The sequence below is a fragment of the Schistocerca serialis genome, chromosome 11 (genome assembly GCF_023864345.2).
Source record: "Schistocerca serialis cubense isolate TAMUIC-IGC-003099 chromosome 11, iqSchSeri2.2, whole genome shotgun sequence".
NCBI lineage: Eukaryota > Metazoa > Arthropoda > Insecta > Orthoptera > Acrididae > Schistocerca > Schistocerca serialis.
Window position 1 is genome coordinate 75,463,066 of NC_064648.1, and position 22,017 is coordinate 75,485,082.

A 22,017-nucleotide genomic window follows, 5' to 3' on the forward strand; every position below is an offset into this window, starting at 1 on the left:
AATACCCAGTGAACGTTATCTGCCAGCGTGTGTAGTGCCAGCAGTAAATTCGGAGGTGGTGGTGTTATGGTGTGGTCGTGTTTTTTATGGGAGGGCTTGCACACCTTGTTGTTTTGCGTGAGCCGGCCAGAGTAGCCGAGCGGTTCTAGGCGCTACAGTCTGGAACCGCGCGACTGCTACGGTCGCATGTTCGAATCCTGCTTCGGTCATGGATGTGTGTGATGTCCTTAGGTTAGTTAGGTTTAAGTAGTTGTAAGTTCTTGGGGACTGATGACCTCAGATGTTAAGTCCCATAGTGCTCAGAGCCATTTGAACCATTTTTTTTGTTTTGCGTGACACTATCACAGCACAGGCCTACATTGATGATTTAAGCCGGCCGAAGTGGCCGAGCGGTTCTAGGCGCTTTAGTTCGGAACCGCACGACTGCTACAGTTGCAGGTTCGAATCCTGCCTCGGGCATGAATGTGTGTGATGTCCTTAGGTTAGTTAGGTTTAAGTAGTTGTAAGTTCTTGGGGACTGATGACCTAAGATGTTAAGTCCCATAGTGCTCAGTGCCATTTGAACCATTTTGATGTTTTAAGCACCTTCTTGCTTCCGACTTTTGAACAACTCGGGGATGGCGATTGCAACACGATCGAGCACCTGTTCATATTACACGGCCTGTGGCGGAGTGGTTAAACGACAATAACATCCCTCTAATGGACTGGCCTGCACAGAGTCTTAAATCCTACAGAACACCTTTGAGATGTTTTGGAACGGCGCCTTCGCGCCAGGTATCACCAACCGTCATGAATATCTCTCTTCAGTGCAGCACGATCTTGTAAGTCATTTTCAGTCAGGTGTCCGGATACTTTTGATCACACAGTGCATATGCAACGTAGCGCAACTCCGATGCTGGTGTATAATCATCGACTTGTAGGCAAGGAATTAGTGTGGCATTCGTGCTTTTCTTGGCTGCGAGAGGTAAATGCGAAATCGCGACGTTATTACTAAGTCTATCCGGATAAGACCAACGTGCTGTTATTCCTTCTTACTGCCGAGGGACAAACACTGGTAGGCATCCATCTGAGAAGGAATGACGTGAATGGGGCAGCACGTAAGTCGAAACCTGCCGTTGTGAAACGATCTACCTAGTTTCGGGCTCGTGGCGATTCCACGCAAGACGCCAGTCGATCTGGGAAGCTGGGCTCATCGATTACGGTCAACGACCCGGCCCTGTAGTCCTGATTTCCCACCGTGCGATTATCACGTCTTCGGCCCATTGAGAAAGGTGCTGACGTGTCGACGACTCCTGTCGGACGAGGACGTGCAGCAGGCAGCCGCGGTCCTGCCTGTCCACTGTGGCCGCCCTCCGCCGACCTGCTGCCGTCGGTTTCTCTGACGTCACTGAGGTATTGATGTTGGCCTCTCCTGTACATGCCCGACTTCTCGTTATATCTACATATCAGACGAAGCAGCCACAAACATCTTCACTGTAAAGGCTATTAAATTTCGGGTTTTCGTAAACGATTAATGTTGTCTTTTTGCACAGTGGATAACAGTGATTTGTTGCTGCATTACCGAAGACAAGGTGGTTAATAACTGTTTTAAATATTAGTTATTATCATAACTTTCTATTTCCCACGTTACTACTTATCTGCACTGTTTCTGATTTCGTATAGTTTCTGTCCGATTTGGAAATGAAATGTTAAATAACTTTTAATTCACAATTTACGCTTCGTAATATTTCATAATCGAACCTTCCGTCATCCAGAAATACAATCTCCAGCTTGCCTATGATTATCATTTACCAATACGCACGCTACTGTGGAAATCACCTCAGTTTTTATTAACAACATTTCATAATAATTAAGTGATCATAAATGATAACATTTTGTAAATAGAGAAAAGGAGGGTTGATCCTAAAATTACTCACAGCAATTACGGCGACTAAAATAGCCATGCTTTTTATAGTTCGTCACTCAAAGGTACTATAACAAGGGCTGTGGTCTCTCACTATACTGCAAAACAGTTGTAGGCAACAAATTAAACCCACATACAGCTTTGCACAAATTAATTTATTTTCTTACAAGTCGGAAAAGAAAAAGTAACTCAACTAACAGTCAAAGAGTATAAACTTATATCTAACGTCCGCTGCACTTGCATGGAGTAAACGAAGCACCCATCACTGGCTACTCCCACGTTCCCACACAGTAGCCCCCTTAAGGTGCGTAGCACCCAGGATAAATGGGTAATTAAACTTGACTTGTCTCCCTGCTCTCCTGTGGACGACTTGCTGCTGCGAGGATGAGGGAGCCAGTGTAGGCTGTTGCGTTGTGATTCCATGTACTCTTGCCATGGGTACTTCTGCCGTATCATGCATAGTGAGTTTCAAACGTTGGTCCTTCTCCTCCTGTTGAGTGTCATCATACTCCCGTTCTGGTAAGCCCCATGTTGGTTTTACCCCTTCTGTGGACACAATAATAGTTTTGTCGTTCTGCGAGATGTCCTTAGTATGGCTGTTGCGTCGTACTATTCGGTATGGTCCAATATATGGAGGTTGTAGAGGCGCTCTGACTGAAACTGTGCGGAGCACGACATGCGTATAGTCTGCGAACGCCTTACGCACAATAACTGGTCGCTCACCATATCTAGATACCGAAGGCCTTCTCATTGTTTCTACATGCTCACGGATTACATGTCTCGGTCATGAGAGTTTTGTTGGCTTTGGTGATGCGGCGGCGGTCAGGTAATATGCCGGGATTCTCAGTGGTTCCCCATACACCAATTCCGCCACTGAGTCACCGATGTCCTTTCTGTATGCGGCCCGTGATCCAAGGAGAACCAATGGTAATGCTTTCGTCTAGCTTCTCTGATGACACATGAGAGCTGCCTTCAACGTCCTGTGCCACCTCTTCCCACACCATTGCTCGCTGGATGGTAGCTTGCTGTATGGTGGTGCCGGAACCCACACAAATTAGCTAGCTCGTTGACCAGACTAGGTTCGAACTGGAGGCCTTGATCTGTTGTGATATAATAGGGGCACCCAAAGTGAGCCAGCCACTGAGAGACAAACGGCTTTCTAACGTTTATGCCGCTATGTAAGTCGTCGGATTGTCCTCCGCCCATCTCGTGCATCTGTCTAGCACTATTAACAAGTATTTATAGCCATCGAAAACTGGGAGTGGACGCATTAAGTCCAGATGGACACGGGTAAACCTTGATGGAGACCCTGTAAAATTCCCAATTTCCGGTTGAACATGTCGTCCTACTTTGCAGCGCTGACAATGTAGGCATGCTCGAGTCCATTCCCTAGCGTCCTTTTTAATTTATGATTAGACGAAATCTGCTGTCAGTAACTTGATCGTGGCTTTTGCCTCTAGGTGTGACAGGTCATCAACACTGTCAAGTGCCGCCTTATGAAATTGTTGTGGAATGTATGGGCGCGGCTTCTGCCGTGATATATGGCACCACAACTTAAGCCTCCTACTTGGCACGAGTATCCCCTGTAAGTGTAGCCCTGTTGTGCGCTCCGTCAATTACTTCTGTAGATCCAGATCTGCTTCCTGTGATGTTGCGAGTTCTTCGTAGTTTATTGTGCTGGTCACACCGCAAACACGAGAAGAGTAATCTGCGACTAGATTCTCCTCGCCTCTGATGTGCCTTATATCCCTGGTGAATTGAATAACAAACTGCCTGGGCGAGTACTTATTGAATTGTGTATTCTTATAGAACAACTATCCAATGAGTTCCACCCAATAACATCCAAATAGCAGACTCTGTACAAAATTTATTAAATTGCCAATACTAAACTCTTTTAAATAACAACAAATGCATATAACTTACAAAACTTAACAACCGGTTAAAGAGTGAGCTTTAAAAACAATAACGGCGGCTTGCCACCATAAAACCAAGAACACTTTACAATAGTGCTTTAGAGTTTATCCAAACGACAAAATCCAATAATAAGTTAACTTGGCATTACAATTTAAAATGATATAAATGAAAAAACTTTGAGAAAGATAATGGCGCTTGGCACCATAAAATGAAAGAAACGCAACACACAACCAATAAATATAATAAAATAATAATTTGATACAACCAGAGGGCGAGGGCAACTCCCAATGCAATCACAGACGAGCGAGTTCTCAACACTTCGGAGCCTTCCCACTATAAACGGTCCCCTAAATAAACTGCTGACAGCTCCCCGACATGCCCCCCACAACTGCCCATCACTTATGCACCTTGGTTATGTTCTGTAAGACACGACAGACAAAATTCAAAAATACAGTATAACATCCCGACAGCACTTGATAGCCACGGCGCCGTTAGCTCGGGCGCTCTTAATAAGTGCCGGAAGCCAACACACACAAATCTCAAACAATTCTAGCTTCCTAAAACGAAACAATGAAAGTCAAGCGCACATGAATAGTCAAACCACAGTCTTAGAAGTGCCTTAACGACACCAAACGTGACTATTTCACCAAGTTAATAATAACACAGTAAAAAAAAAAAAATACAGAACATACCACTAAATCCTGTTACACAAACCAAATTGACTAGATCGTGTTCTGGTCCCAGAAGACCACATGTACCAAGTAGCAGTAATTCACTATGTATATACTGTACGAAACCGCCCTTCTTAGACAGACTTTACCTAACACATCTACTGCCAAATATACCACACATGAACGCAACTCCGGGCAGGACTCCAGTTGAGCAAATAAATTAGTACCAACAAACACTGTAACGAGCCACACACACCGCAAAAAGTTCCAACAACACCGTCCTACATCAGAAAAGTTCAGAAACCGTTGCTGGAGCTTCCAGGGGAAAATCTGAAGAGCCAACCGAGCCTACACCCTAACCTGGTAGACGACTCCAAAATTGAGCAACTAGTTGTCTCCGGGCCAGAGTATCACAGGATCCCACCGGACCTCCACATCAGACAGGCAGGCAGAACGGATACGCCAATTAATCACCACCGCATGGCCGGCACAGCGGCGAGTCGCCTCCGCCCCAGACCACTCTTCTCATATTGCGAGGTAGAACCCCCTTCAAGCTAGACAAGTTTCGTTCTTTGTAGTTTTTTCATTTTATGCTTATTTCGTGAGATATTTGGCCCGGTCACTATCAATGGACCATCCTGAGTCAAGTTACTTGACTCTTGTTCATAACGCATTTGCGTTCATTTAACACACTCCATATGTATCGAGCCCCTGTCGTACCTCTTGAATATGTCTATCATGTGATTGCATATCCTCTGAAAATACCAAAATATCATCCAGGTATAAATAACAGAAAGGCAATCTCTGGAGCACTTCATCAATAAATCTTTGCCAGGATTGGTCCGCATTTTCGAGTCCGGATGGCATAAACAGAAATTCGAATAGCGCAAAGAGTGTGATCACCGCCGTCTTTGCCACGTGAGCCAGTACCACAGGAATCTGGTTGTATGTCTTACAACAATTCAGTACTGAGAATACTTTCGTACTCGCTAGAGCGTAGGTAAACTCCTGAGTGTTTGGTATGGGGTACTTGTCCGGGATTGTTATCGTATTCCATCAGCGGTAGTCACCACAGGGACGCCATGTGCTGTCGTTCTTACGTACTAGGTGGAGTCGGGACACCCAAGAACTGTCAGACCTCCTAATTACTCCAGCCTGGAGCATCTCCTCAAATTTCAGTTTTGTCTCCGCTAATCGCTCTGGGGCTAATCTGCGGACACGTCTCAATACTGGCGGATCTATTTCATACGGTTGTATGAGAGTTATTTGCCAAGTCCACGGTGAGTGCAAAATGAGACAAGAAAACTGCGCCTAACATTGGCTGTAAAATATCTGCCACTACAAAATTCCACTTATAACGGATAGGTAAATTAACATCTATCGTGAGCTCTTTATAGCTTTACGTGCTTATTATACTTGAGAGTATGAACCACTTGTAATCTGCGCGATGTTAGCTTACACTCCCAGGTTGACGCACAGTGGCATAAAGGTACAGCATACTGGAAGCCTTCAAGCGCCTCACCTTGACTGTGCGTGTTGCTGCCTGGTTCGTATACAGCGCCGTTCCTGACTGCCGCAGCCCGTGGCGCCTAGAGCGGGCTGCCCTCGCCATTTGGGTATCCACAAGGTTTGGCACACCTCGTAGCTTGTGGCCCGAATTGTCTGTGATAACAGAGGCCTCTTCTTGTTACTGGTGGACGCCTGCAGCTCCAAGCTATGTAGCCGAGTAGCCATATTTCCCATCGCATCTTGCAGTTTCCTGATCCCCTCAGCAATGCCTTGTTTTTGTCTGTAACCTGTGGCTGCACAGCTTAACTTCGATTCTTCTAACCATTCCGATGAGTCATCATTGGCTTCCGTTGCTGAAGTGGCAGATGACGTTGCTACGGACGCTACGAGCGCCGACTGTAGAGTAGCGGAAACTCTGTCAACTGTTTGCAGTTGCTTGTCGAGAGACAGTCCGTCGTACGCAAATGGACGTCAGCTGAAGTTGATGAGGAAGCAGCTCTCGCCAGGCGTGCAGCAACAGTTCACTGGACATCATGTTTGCGTCGACTACAGTGCGCAAATGTCTCCAAAATTCAGATGGACTTCTGTCCCCTCGTTTCTCCTGATACATCACCTGGGAAGGTAGTGGTTCAGGTAATTTCCCGCAGCGAGCGATCTAAGCCGTTATAAGTGTGGTGGATGATTGTCGGAGCGGCGGATGTGTGACCATATCAGAGACTATCGCTGTTGCCCTCTGATCCAGGTTGCCAACTGCGAGAGTGAATTTTTCGCGGTCTCTGGTTATGCGTCGTTGCTCGAAGATATTCTCTGTAATCGCAAACAATACGTCTGGTTCCGTAGGCGTGAATGGAGGCGCTCTTAAATGCAACCGTGGCGCGGTTGATCAAACGGCGCGTTCGTGCGTGAAAGATCTTCTGCATCTGAGTGTGCTCGTGGTGTGCCTGCTACTACCGGAGTTTGCAAATTCATGGATTCCGTTTTGCTATCATTCTTCGGCGTTGCAAGCTCAAAAAGCCCAGTCTCTTGCTTTAGCCGTCGTATCTCGTCGTTTGTTGCTCGCAGAAATTTGTTAGCTTCTTCCATCTTTGGTGAAACTGTCGCACAACATTAAGTTTCGAGAGCTTTTCTTACTTTTCCCGGGGTCATCCATTATGTAAGCAATAAATTCAACCCACATACAGCTTTGCACAAAATACTTTATTTATCCAACTCGGAAAAGAAAAACTAACTCAACTAACAGTCAACGAGTAAAAACCTACAACCAACATCCGCTGCACTTGCATGGAGTAAAAGAAGCACACATCACTGACTACTCCCTCGTTCCCACGAGTTTATTAAATCGTTGTTACGCCACAAACAGCACGAAACACCGCTGAAAACTATTAAATTTAGTAACTCTATAACATTGCACAAACAGCTTTGACAGTACTTAGCTTTATAGCCGATACAGCTTCAACTGCACGCCGCGAAACGTAAAAACACTACTGACGTTCAAAATGGCTCTGAGCGCTACGGGACTTAACGTCTGAGGTCATCAGTCCCCTAGAACTTAGAACAAGTTAAACCTAACTAACCTAAGGACATCAGACACATCCATGCCCGAGGCAGGATTCGAACCTGCGATCGTAGCGGTCGCGCGGTTCCAGACTGAAGCGCCTAGAACCGCACGGCCACACCGGCCGGCCACTTCTGAGGCGTGATGCTTGGATGGGCGACGTAAGCACGCTCACGACTAACAGACCACTCGAGCCAATAACACAGGAAGCAAGACTGAAGTTGATGAGAATCCACTAATAAGTTATTTTTACAGCAAATATTAACAGAAATAAACTTTAAAATGAGTAATTGAAGATAAAACCTTTATAAAATATTGACAATCAATTTCAACAGCAGTCCAGCACGCGTGACGGACACCTATAATGGTTGCATCTAGCAGGAAAGAATTGAACAGGCGCAACCTGTGCAATTCTTTTTATTAAAAAGGGAAGCCACAACGAATTTCTTTGAAAGTGTATGTTTGCGAATACTCAATTAAATTAAAAATATACAAGAGATCTGATGGCGCTGGTTGGCTATGTTCATGGTATCTGTAACTACGTGGATGACGTATTACTTTTATTCTACAGATTTTTGCTGAGAAAAATCGTCTACCCGGGATCACGCTATCTGCCCTCTAACTAACGATACAGCAGATTTTATCAAGTAGGCAGCGTCTCAGGTCGTACACACATTTCACCTTTCATTAAACTCACATCAGTCACATTTTCTTTTCCTACTCAATTTCGTCAAAAAGAATTCGTCTGCGACGCAAAATAATGCTCTCTGAATATTTGAGTTCTGCACCGTGTTTGTGGTGTTCTGTCGCATGTGTTGATCATCACCACCAAAAAATAATGACGCAGCGTTCACAGGCTGTGGTCTGGCCGCTGTTTCGAGTCCTCCTCAGCTCCCGCTTGTTCGCGGGAAACGCGTGGTAGTGCCACTGGCGAACTGCCTACATTTCGCGTTCGCCTCCATTCGCCGTGGTGGACAGCTGCTTTAATATCGAAGCGACAGAGACGTGCTCTACTGCCAGGTACAGACATGCGTGACGTCATCGGTTCTAAGCGGTGATTGGTGGAAGCAGCAAGTGAGCAGACGCCGTAGTGCACTACGTCTTCCTGAAGGTAAATTTCCATATTCATTAATTTCTGTGATGAAATTCGCGTGCTACGAGAACACGCTGGATCGACATAATACTGCATTGTTAATTAATCTAAATCGTGTCGTTGTTGATACGATCAGTTGTACGAAGAAAGCCGGGCGACGGTCCGCTGTCTATAATAAAGAGCTGAAATTTCCGATATTGCTGTTTCCACTCGATACTCCTTAAAAGGGTGACCACATTTACATACGTGTTGAATGGAATTCACATCAAAGTCTTTGTGAGAAACACAAAAAACACACTGAACGCTTAAGGTACACCTTAACTGATTTATAAGTTCAGTTTCCACGCTCTTTAGCCACAATTGACTACTCTGTCATTTGTTTGTGAGAGTCTTAGCAGCAGTCGTCTTGGCTGTTGGCAAAAAGATACAGGCCAACTTCCCCGCCAAGTTCCGCACAGGTTCATGGACGACAACTTGACATTACGAATGCGTTAAATAAACTGACATCTGTATCTAAATCACTACCAGACAACATTCTTAATTGTGAAACAATGCTTTTCAAATTCTTCTAACAAGAAATACACTCCTGGAAATTGAAATAAGAACACCGTGAATTCATTGTCCCAGGAAGGGAAAACTTTATTGACACATTCCTGGGTCAGATACATCACATGATCACACTGACAGAACCACAGGCGCGTAGACACAGGCAACACAGCATGCACAATGTCGGCACTAGTACAGTGTATATCCACCTTTCGCAGCAATGCAGGCTGCTATTCTCCCATGGAGACGATCGTAGAGATGCTGGATGTAGTCCTGTGGAACGGCTTGCCATGCCATTTCCACCTGGCGCCTCAGTTGGACCAGCGTTCTTGCTGGACGTGCAGACCGCGTGAGACGACGCTTCATCCAGTCCCAAATATGCTCAATGGGGGACAGATCCGGAGATCTTGCTGGCCAGGGTAGTTGACTTACACCTTCTAGAGCACGTTGAGTGGCACGGGATACATGCGGACGTGCATTGTCCTGTTGGAACAGCAAGTTCCCTTGCCGGTCTAGGAATGGTAGAACGATGGGTTCGATGACGGTTTGGATGTACCGTGCACTATTCAGTGTCCCCTCGACGATCACCAGTGGTGTACGGCCAGTGTAGGAGATCGCTCCCCACACCATGCTGCCGGGTGTTGGCCCTGGGTGCCTCGGTCGTATGCAGTCCTGATTGTGGCGCTCACCTGCACGGCGCCAAACTCGCATACGACCATCATTGTCACCAAGGCAGAAGCGACTGTCATCGCTGAAGACGACACGTCTCCATTCGTCCCTCCATTCACGCCTGTCGCGACACCACTGGAGGCGGGCTGCACGATGTTGGGGCGTGAGCGGAAGACGGCCTAACGGTGTGCGGGACCGTAGCCCAGCTTCATGGAGACGGTTGCGAATGGTCCTCGCCGATACCCCAGGAGCAACAGTGTCCCTAATTTGCTGGGAAGTGGCGGTGCGGTCCCCTAAGGCACTGCGTAGGATTCTACGGTCTTGGCGTGCATCCGTGCGTCGCTGCGGTCCGGTCCCAGGTCGGCGGGCACGTGCACCTTCCGCCGACCACTGGCGACAACATCGATGTACTGTGGAGACATCACGTCCCACGTGTTGAGCAATTCGGCGGTACGTCCACCCGGCCTCCCGCATGCCCACTATACGCCCTCGCTCAAAGTCCGTCAACTGCACATACGGTTCACGTCCACGCTGTCGCGGCATGCTACCAGTGTTAAAGACTGCGATGGAGCTCCGTATGCCACGGCAAACTGGCTGACACTGACGGCGGCGGTGCACAAATGCTGCGCAGCTAGCGCCATTCGACGGCCAACACCGCGGTTCCTGGTGTGTCCGCTGTGCCGTGCGTGTGATCATTGCTTGTACAGCCCTCTCGCAGTGTCCGGAGCAAGTATGGTGGGCCTGACACACCGGTGTCAATGTGCTCTTTTTTCCATTTCCACGAGTGTACAATTCGCTATTTAGATATATCTGTTTATGTACACCAGCTCAACTCATTTCCACAACGAAATCTATTCGATATATCACGTATTTACCAGGATCCAGTAATTACTGTTAGTTGTGTGTAGTTCACAGGCTAAGTACTAATGATATGCCGTGTTGGCATCGACTTTCTCTGCATAATTATGCTGTATAAATACAGGTGATATTTTAACAACTGACGACGCGATTGGCACGATTGTTTTATGTATCTCAACTGCAGGATGTGATTTTAGTGTATTTTTGTTTCTGGTGAAGGTATATTTAGATATACTGAAACCATGGTCTAGGATTTCAATAGATCTTATCCTATAACTGTTTGGCTGTTATCATTTACCGCGAAGTGAATTGTCTATAAGTAACAAGAAAAAGAATCTGATACTACGAGGTGCATTCAAGTTGTAAGGGCTCCGATTTTTTGTCTCCGGACTGGAAAGAGATAGAAACATGCGCATTGTTTTAAAATGAGGCCGCATTCATTGTCAATACATCCCAGAGATGGCAGCACCGTACGGCAGATGGAATTTTACCGTCAGCAGCGAGAATGAGAACTGTTTTAAATACTTAAAATGGCGACGTTTTCCTTACTTGAACAGCGTGCAATCATTCGCTTTCTGAATTTGCGTGGTGTGATACCAATTGAAATTCATCGACAGTTGAAGGAGACATGTGGTGATGGGGTCATGGATGTGTCGAAAGTGCGTTCGTGGGTGCGACAGTTTAATGAAGGCAGAACATCGTGTGACAACAAACCGAAACAGCTTCGGGCTTGCAGAATCCGGTCTGACGACATGATCGAGAAAATGGAGAGAACTGTTTGGGGTATCGCCGAATGACTGCTGAACAGATCGCCTCCAGAGTTGGCATTTCTGTGGGTTCTGTGCACACAATCCAGCATGACGACCTGAAAATGCGAAAAGTGTCATCCAGGTGGGTGCCACGAATGCTGATGGACGACCACACGGCAGCCCGTGTGGTATGTTGGCAATGATGTGTTGGCAGAAGAGCCAACACCATGTTGCTAGAGGAGGCCGAAATGCACGTGTTTAAGCTCACGCAGACTGGCGTGAGGTCTGGAACAGGACAAGTATTTGAGAACTTAGAAAAAAGGATGCATTTGGTGTAATACTTAACTTTAATCCATAATTGGAGAGCATCGCTCTTGATGATACAGGATTTACAATCTCAATATAAACTGGTAATGGCGCCTTGCTAGGTCGTAGCAAATGACGTAGCTGAAGGCTATGCTAACTATCGTCTCGGCAAATGAGAGCGTATTTGTCAGTGAACCCTTCCTAGCAAAGTCGTCTGTACAAGTGGGGCGAGTGCTAGGACGTCTCTCTAGAGCTGCCGTGTGGCGGCGCTCGGTCTGCAATCACTGACAGTGGCGACACGCGGGTCCGACGTATACTAGCGGACCGCGGCCGATTTAAAGGCTACCACCTAGCAAGTGTGGTGTCTGGCGGTGACACCACAGCCAAGCAATGTTGACGCGCAACGACAGCACGAATGGGACTTTCTTTTCGTCGGTTGTGACAATGGATGAGACGTGGATGCCATTTTTCAATCCAGAAACAAAGCGCCAGTCAGCTCAATGGAAGCACACAGATTCACCGCCACCAAAAAAATTTCGGGTAACCGCCAGTGCTGAAAAAATGATGGTGTCCATGTTCTGGGACAGCGAGGGCGTAATCCTTACCCATTGTGTTCCAAAGGGCACTACGGTAACAGGTGCATCCTACGAAGATGTTTTGAAGAACAAATTCCTTCCTGCACTGCAACAAAAACGTCCGGGAAGGGCTGCACGTGTGCTGTTTCACGAAGACAACGCACCCGCACATCGAGCTGACGTTACGCAACAGTTTCTTCGTGATAACAACTTTGAAGTGATTCCTCATGCTTCCTACTCACCTGACCTGGCTCCTAGTGACTGTTGGCTTTTACCAACAATGAAAGACACTCTCCATGACCGCACATTCACCAGCCGTGCTGCTATTGCCTCAGCGATTTTCCAATGGTCAAAACAGACTCCTAAAGAAGCCTTCGCCGCTGCCATGGAATCATGGCGTCAGCGTTGTGGAAAATGTGTACGTCTGCAGGGCGATTACGTCGAGAAGTAACGCCAGTTTCATCGATTTCGGGTGAGTAGTTAATTAGAAAAAAAAATCGGAGGCCTTAGAACTTGAATGCACCTCGTAAATGAGCACTAACACTGCTTTGTAATGTCTCAATTTAAGCGTCCTGTTAAGCTTCGCTACAGCAATATAGTGCAGACACTAAGCAGTTTATAAACAGAATTACTGTGGTAACTGTTGAAATTAAAATTCTTCGTTTACATCACGTGCTAATTGCATTGATTACAAGAATAGTCGGAAGAGTGCAGACTTTGATAAACAAAATTCGTACAGTTTGGTTGTGAGTTGGTGAAGCCAAAGATTGTAAATGCGAATCTATCATTGTGGTAACATCTTGATCTGCTGCATAGTCTCATATCTACGTTCGCACTTTGTTTAACATACTTTTCGTTATAAAAATAAAAAGTCCAGATTGAATTCAGAAAATGTATGTAATACAATGAACAAGCCTCCAACGAGTATTTTGATACATATTACGTATGACTCTTGGACATTAACTACTAAAAATGCAAGTGGAAAGGAGGCGAGGGTACACTTTTACAAAACGTAGTTAACCTGCTTGTCACAAGGGTTTGCAGTCGCAACCTCTTCTCATTCTTTGTTTTTGTTATTTACATTTAACAGATGACCATCTATCGTTTTTTCCATCACATTAGGGACATCGACATATCGACAATGACTTCGAAAATAAGGTCGCGGCGGTATGAATCACTCTGGAACCCACACGTACACAACGCTTCTTAGTCGTCATTTCCGCGGCAAGGCATCTGTGACCGAACAGTAGTTATGGCGCTACTAGAATACGTAATGGGCCTCATAAGAAATTAAAATGACTTTTCACATCTAAACGAAATGTTTGGTACGCTGTTAACATATCACAGAACTTTGACGGGTGTGTTATCTGTCGCTCTAGAGCTGTTTGAGTATGAGCGAGAGCACTGCAACTGCTGTTTGCATACCAGCTGTAACGGTGTCGTTCTGAACTTGAATCTGAGTGCTTCCTGTGGTAATCCGGTCTTCAAATCATTTTCCTCATTTTATCGGAAGTCTATTTATAGCAATAATAGATTAGAAGCACAAAATATTGAAAATTTTTAGAAACTTTTCGTAACAAAAAATCTGCACGTGTATGTGTTCATGTTTTTACACGACAATAGCAAGTGAACTGAAAGATGAGGCAATATTGGAGCTGCTCTAGGAACACTTTCCATCTGGTACTGACACTCCTATTCCATGAACGAATTTCTGTTTAAAAACTGCTAGCATGAGTGTGGTTGAACGAGCAGGACTACAAAATAATGCGTCCATAATTCGTTCCACATCATGGCGATACGAGAATCGTTCAAATGAGCTAACTCTACATCCACACTCCGCAAATCATTGTGAGGTGCGTGGTAGAGTGTACTTCCATTGTACCAGTTACTTGAGCTCCTACATACTTCTGTATGGGACACGGGAGGAATGGTTATTCAAATACCTCCATCTGTAACGTAATTAATCTACTCTAGTCCTAACGATCTCTACGGGAGCAATATGTGGGCGACTGAAAGATGTTCCTAGAGTCATAACTATATCTTCGTTAGTAGGCTTTCTCGAGCGAGTTTGTCTCTGCCAGTTCAGTTTCTGAAGAAATTCTGAGATGCTCTGCAATGGGCTAAACAAATCTGTGACCATTCACGCGGCCCTTCTCTGCATGCACTCTATATCCACTGTTAGTGCTATTTGGAACGAGTCCCACACGCGTTCACATTATTCCAGAATGGGTCACCCAAGGGATCTGTAAGCATATCCTTTGTAGACCGATTGCGTTTTCACAGTTTTTTACCAGTGATACGATGTCTGCCACCTGCTTCACAATTGAGACTATGTGATCATTGCGTTTCATATTCCTATAAATTGTTCCATCCACGTATTTCTACTAGTTGACCTATTCTAACCATCAGAGGATTATGTGTTTGTACATTTGAAGCAAGTTTCCAATCATGGTACCCCTTCAAAATTTTATCAGCACCTGACTGAATATTTGTGCATATTTCTTCAGACAGTACCTGATTATGTACAGCTGCATTATCTACGACAAGTCTGAGGTTACTACTGATATTGTATGTAATGTCGTTAACATACATCATGAACAGCAACGGCTCCAACGAACTTTCCTGGAGCATACCCGAAGTTACTTCTACATGTGTCGGAGTCTCTCCATCCAAGACAACTTGCTGCATCCTACCTACCAAAATACCTCTCAATCCAGTGATAGATTTCGTTTGATAACCAGTATGCTTCAACTTTTGTTAAAAAAGAAAAGTCAGAACTGCTGCGACTATCTGACTCCCTTGACCCATGAGTTTCAGGACGTCACGTGAGAGAAGTGTGGGTTGGCTTTCACATGCTCGATGTTTGCGGAATCCGTGCTCGCTGACAAGGTAAAAGAATTTTGTTCAAGATAACTCACTAAGTTTGAGGTCAGATTCTGCAGCAAATGGGTATCAAGGACATTTGACAGTAGTTTTGTGAATCACCTCCACTGGGTGTAGTCTGTGTTTTCTGTCGACTATTGGACACAGTTTCTTGTTCGTGGGATCTACGACAGATTATAGTTAAAACACAGGCTAACCCTCCGAAATTTGGCATGGAATTGAGTAGGGATTGCAACGGGCTTTGGAGCCTTCCTCAACTTAGAACAACTCGAACACTAATATCTGTATCATTCATCTTAACATTATGTGACGCGACATCTTTCTTTAGCTTTACTTTTCCTCCATAGCAGTTGTCGATACTAGTACTATTTTTCGAATTTTGGACGTGTCAGGATTATCTGAGTTGCTTTTCTGAAAACTTTCACATAATTTTATACATAGTAATTTATATTTCAAGCTAAAATGTATGAAAATGAATTTCTTTATAGAGTGTTTTACTCCATGTTATAACCCATAAGTATTAGTTCTCAATGTGCAGTTATTTTTTTTTTTAAGAAGCATTTGAAATCACGAAGTATTGGCATTCTTAAAATTTATGTTATTAACTATGCAATACTGTACTGGCCATTATGTTTATTTCTGCATTCATTTATGAAATAACGGAAAGTAATAATGTAACAGAAATTAGTTCAAATGCATTTATCAAGAAAACTTGTAATCCCTTTGTACTATAAGTTATTTTCCACAGAGTGACAGCCGTAAGTATACCTCTGATACGATCGGCTGTATTTTAGGATTTTGTGGAACAATGTAATTTCGGCTTTGTCAATGTGACCAAAAGACTATATGATAAACCAAAATGCGAGGAAATAGATTTACGTAAAAATAAAAATTCTCCAAGAAAAATCTTCAAATTTATTTACATCAATAGAACAGTGAGGACCTAAAATGTGATATATTCAGCTTCAAATATCAGACCCCTAGACAAGAAGAAGAGGAGCCAACTCTGTATGACAAGCTAAGTAAACAGAAAGTTTATAGTAATCCTCGACCCTTTCAAATTTTTCATAAAAGACTTTGCTTATTGTGGACGTAGATTACAAGTGGGATGAGAATTAAACTGGATTTTCATTTACAAATGAACATCTGAAAGTGAAAGATTTCTGCTTTTATTTCGCTACTCTCAATTTCAGCCTCTTTATCGTGTATGAGTGGTACCATTAAGACTCTTTACATGTGTGACCAGAATTTTTTGGGTTTTGTGAGAGATCTCTTTCAACGTTCCGCTTCAGTAGGCGTTGAAAGCTTCATCATTGCCCTCTCGGCAGAAATGTGTTTAATTTAGCAACTCTATCTCTAGCCCGAATCTTTGTTTAACGTTTATTATGCAGTAGTCTGTTTCTTTAGAAGCTTTTTGCTGGGGTTGTATGCTATGCAGTGCGTTTTCCACGATGAAACGTTTTACTAGGTACATATCTATCGAACACATGGTCAAGTAATCTTATAAACGTGAGCCAGAGTGCTTCAACATGCTTAGAGTTCCTAATTGAGATACAACGTTGCTATCCCACCAACTGCCAGAGATCGAAAAAGGGACCTGAGTACTCAGATATTAAATTCCAAAGAAGTCTGCCCTAAATGTGGTGTAACAGTGTTCATGACTAACTCTCCAGAGGACCTCAAACACTAACTGGTGGAAAAGAAATGTCAGTGTTGAAGGGTACTTACCACATTAAATTTGTGTATATTGTTATTAGTAATCTTTGATGTTAGAACATAGGGAAAAAGGTAAGGAAGTACATGATAATGAATGTTTTCTTCTTTTTTATATAGGCTGTATTACGTATACACCTTGTAATCCTACAGGATAAAATAAAATTCTATACAATTCAGTCTAATTTACTGAATATATAAATACATCCTTTCGTTCTAGTCGCCCTTTGTACTTTGGTAATAAATCTTGCTGTAACAGCCTCATCAGGACTGATACCAGTATCTATGTGGACATCCTGAAAGAGATCAGGTCTATTTCTTGTCATTAGATCTAACGTCTTTTGTGAATGGGGTTCTGAACCATCACTTCACAGTTGTTTTCAGAAGACGCACCTAGCAGTGTTTCACAGGATGTCTCGTCATTCTCGCCATTAACAAAACTGTAATTATCTCAGCTGATTGCTGGATGACTAATGTCTCCTCGGATGACTACAGAGTGATTGTGAAAGTCATTTAGTAGCAAACTGAGGTTTTTCCTTATCGTTTTGTTACACCATGAAGTGACTACCTGTGTTATACCACACTTGGTATTAAGTCTTGGCTAAAGAGTCTCCCATGCATCTTTATTTTCTGTATTGATGGTTTTATGCTTCTTGTCTACATCAGCATTTACACCACATCCATCTCATTAGCCTATCCTTTCGATACACGCTTGAATTTTTTCCACAAACCTCACTGCTCTGCAGTTCGGGAGTAACCAGTTATCTGGACCTAATATTACACGTGTTTTGCCGCTTTTTAAAGGCGCATCGAACTCGGCCACTTTGTTAACAATTCTTCGCCAATTAACCTACGTGTGTTTGAAAAGAAGGACAATACTGCTAGACAACCGAAACACAAGGAAAGGTAGCTGTACCGTAGGTGAAACCACACAGTAGTCAAGATACCTTAAAATTAATGTCCAACAGCCTCCACACCCTAAGGCATCACAGCGGACTTTTTCTCAATAGTCGTAAGTATAGAATGGCCTGAAATTCAAACAGTAGGCATAGTCAGCTAGTCAGCCACCATATGTAGTGTTGCCAGAATTACATCCTTTTCTCTTATAGCATGCATCATTGCCAGATTTCCTCCTTCCCTGTCCCCCCTCCTCCTCCTCCCCATCCTACAACATAGGCAAATTGCTCCATGTATTAAATGGCGAGAAATTCAAAAAAGGAAGCTAAGCTAAAAGATGGTGAGAAATTCGAAAGTAGTGCCATTCTGCTATTGGGTTTGTCCATCCGTCCTCCTACGATGTCACTGTGGAACCAGAACTCTTGTCCTAAGTATAAATGGGCAGGAAATCGTAGATGAGGCATTGTCTACTGCCATTCAATATGGTTCATCTCTGATACTGGCACTACCCATATTGTTGCAACATTTCCAAAGTTCTCCCCAACACTCATGCCAGTCTTAGCCTGTGTGGGTTGCTACACACAGCCAGGAAAAAAGGTGTTGGTTCCTCCTGTAGCTCGAGCCCTGCCTGTTAGACAAGATATATTTTGCCCCTGCTAGTCTGAGCCTGTTGGGTACTTCCAGGGTATGTAAATAAGTTTTTCATGCTATGGGTTGTAAAAAAGGTGAACTTGTCTGCACTCCAACCTTCAGTTCAGATCCAACTCAGTTCAGTTTCAACTCAACTCAACTCAACTCAGTTCAGTTTCAACTCAACTCAATTCAGTTCAGTTTCAACTCAACTCAACTCAACTCAACTCAGTTCAGATTCATCTCAGTTCAGTTCAGATTCATCTCAATTCAGTTCAGATTCATCTCAATTCAGCTCAGATTCATCTCAGTTCAGTTCAGATCCATCTCAGTTCAGTTCAGATCCATCTCAGATCAGTTCAGATCCATTTCAGTTCAGTTCAGATCCATCTCAGTTCAGTTCAGCTCCATCTCAGCTCAGTTCAGATCCATCTCAGTTCAGTTCAGATCCATCTCAGTTCAGTTCAGATCCATCTCAGTTCAGTTCAGGTCCATCTCAGTTCAGTTCAGATCCATCTCAGTTCAGTTCAGATCGATCTGAGTTCAGTTCGGATCCATCTCAGTTCAGTTTGGATCCATCTCAGTTCAGTTCGGATCCATCTCAGTTCAGTTCGGATCCATCTCAGTTCAGTTCGGATCCACCTCAGTTCAGTTCAGATCCACCTCAGTTCAGTTCAGATCCACCTCAGTTCAGTTCGGATCCATCTCAGTTCAGTTCGGATCCATCTCAGTTCAGTTCGGATCCATCTCACTTCAGTTCGGATCCATCTCAGTTCAGTTTTTATCCATCTCAGTTCAGTTCAGATCCGTCTCAGTTCAGTTCAGATCCGTCTCAGTTCAATTCAGATTCGTCTCAGTTCAGTTCAGATTCGTCTCAGTTCAGTTCAGATCCGTCTCAGTTCAGTTCAGATCCGTCTCAGTTCAGTTCAGATCCGTCTCAGTTCAGTTCAGATCCGTCTCAGTTCAGTTCAGATCTGTCTCAGTTCAGTTCAGATCTGTCTCATTTCAGTTCAGATCTGTCTCAGTTCAGCTCAGATCCATATCAGTTCAGTTCAGATCCATCTCAGTTCAGTTCAGATCGATCTCAGTTCAGTTCAGATCCATCTCAGTTCAGTTCAGATCTGTCTCAGTTCAGTTCAGATCCATCTCAGTTCAGTTCAGATCCATCTCAGTTCAGTTCAGATCCATCTCAGTTCAGTTCAGATCCATCTCAGTTCAGTTCAGGTCCATCTCAGTTCAGTTCAGATCCATCTCAGTTCAGTTCAGATCGATCTCAGTTCAGTTCGGATCCATCTCAGTTCAGTTTGGATCCATCTCAGTTCAGTTCGGATCCATCTCAGTTCAGTTCGGATCCATCTCAGTTCAGTTCGGATCCACCTCAGTTCAGTTCAGATCCACCTCAGTTCAGTTCGGATCCATCTCAGTTCAGTTCGGATCCATCTCAGTTCAGTTCGGATCCACCTCAGTTCAGTTCAGATCCACCTCAGTTCAGTTCGGATCCATCTCAGTTCAGTTCGGATCCATCTCAGTTCAGTTCGGATCCATCACACTTCAGTTCAGATTCATCTCAGTTCAGTTCAGATTCATCTCAATTCAGTTCAGATTCATCTCAATTCAGCTCAGATTCATCTCAGTTCAGTTCAGATCCATCTCAGTTCAGTTCAGATCCATCTCAGATCAGTTCAGATCCATTTCAGTTCAGTTCAGATCCATCTCAGTTCAGTTCAGCTCCATCTCAGTTCAGTTCAGATCCATCTCAGTTCAGTTCAGATCCATCTCAGTTCAGTTCAGATCCATCTCAGTTCAGTTCAGGTCCATCTCAGTTCAGTTCAGATCCATCTCAGTTCAGTTCAGATCGATCTCAGTTCAGTTCGGATCCATCTCAGTTCAGTTTGGATCCATCTCAGTTCAGTTCGGATCCATCTCAGTTCAGTTCGGATCCATCTCAGTTCAGTTCGGATCCATCTCAGTTCAGTTTGGATTCACCTCAGTTCAGTTCAGATCCACCTCAGTTCAGTTCGGATCCATCTCAGTTCAGTTCGGATCCATCTCAGTTCAGTTCGGATCCATCTCACTTCAGTTCGGATCCATCTCAGTTCAGTTTTTATCCATCTCAGTTCAGTTCAGATCCGTCTCAGTTCAGTTCAGATCCGTCTCAGTTCAATTCAGATTCGTCTCAGTTCAGTTCAGATTCGTCTCAGTTCAGTTCAGATTCGTCTCAGTTCAGTTCAGATCCGTCTCAGTTCAGTTCAGATCCGTCTCAGTTCAGTTCAGATCCGTCTCAGTTCAGTTCAGATCCGTCTCAGTTCAGTTCAGATCTGTCTCAGTTCAGTTCAGATCTGTCTCATTTCAGTTCAGATCTGTCTCAGTTCAGCTCAGATCCATATCAGTTCAGTTCAGATCCATCTCAGTTCAGTTCAGATCCATCTCAGTTCAGTTCAGATCCATCTCAGTTCAGTTCAGATCTGTCTCAGTTCAGTTCAGATCCATCTCAGTTCAGTTCAGATCCATCTCAGTTCAGTTCAGATCCATCTCAGTTCAGTTCAGATCCATCTCAGTTCAGTTCAGATCCATCTCAGTTCAGTTCAGATCCATCTCAGAACAGTTCAGATCCATCTCAGAACAGTTCAGATCCATCTCAGTTCAGTTCAGATCCATCTCAGTTCAATTCAGATCCATCTCAGTTCAGTTCAGATCCATCTCAGTTCAGTTCAGATCCATCTCAGTTCAGTTCGGATCCATCTCAGTTAAGTTCAGATCCATCTCAGTTCAGTTTGGATCCATCTCAGTTCAGTTCAGATCCATCTCAGTTCAGTTCGGATCCATCTCAGTTCAGTTCAGTTCGGATCCATCTCAGTTCAGTTCAGATCCATCTCAGTTCAGTTCAGATCCGTCTCAGTTCAGTTCAGATCCATCTCAGTTCAGTTCAGATCCATCTCAATTCAGTTCGGATCCATCTCAGTTCAGTTCAGATCCACCTCAGTTCAGTTCATATCCATCTCAGTTCAGTTCATACCCATCTCAGTTCAGTTCAGATCCATCTCAGTTCATTTCAGATCCATCTCAGTTCAGTTCAGATTCATCTCAGTTCAGTTCAGATTCATCTGAGTTCAGTTCAGATTCATCTCAGTTCAGTTCAGATTCATCTCAGTTCAGTTCAGATTCATCTCAGTTCAGTTCAGATTCATCTCAGTTCAGTTCAGATTCATCTCAGTTCAGTTCAGATTCATCTCAGTTCAGTTCAGATTCATCTCAGTTCAGTTCAGATTCATCTCAGTTCAGTTCAAATCAATACAATTTCAGGTGATATATACAGCTTCTCTTTCCCTAAATTTAAAAGATTCCTTGCCCAGCTGACTGTAGTTGAGCTTTTGATATTACAATTGAAACAATGTAACCCACTGCAATTACCTTAAGTTCAGAACCCAAGGGCTCATTTCTCCAAAGTTTTAAATGGTGAGATGATTCAAATTTCACTTTTTCTAAAATTATAATGGTGAGAAATTCACTTATCTTAAGTTTAATATGACAGGGAGCCATCTGGTT

The 22,017-nt window shown here is 44.0% G+C and overlaps 1 protein-coding gene across 1 annotated transcript; it reads left to right on the top strand.

The window, feature by feature from the left end:
- Window positions 1-2,689: 2,689 nt before the first annotated feature.
- LOC126426462 (dentin sialophosphoprotein-like) lies at window positions 2,690-21,778 on the top strand. Its single transcript, XM_050088375.1, has 3 exons — window positions 2,690-2,729; window positions 18,526-21,243; window positions 21,303-21,778. Exons 1-3 carry the CDS (start codon window positions 2,690-2,692, stop codon window positions 21,776-21,778), a joined length of 3,234 nt encoding a protein of 1,077 aa, XP_049944332.1.
- Window positions 21,779-22,017: the final 239 nt, after the last annotated feature.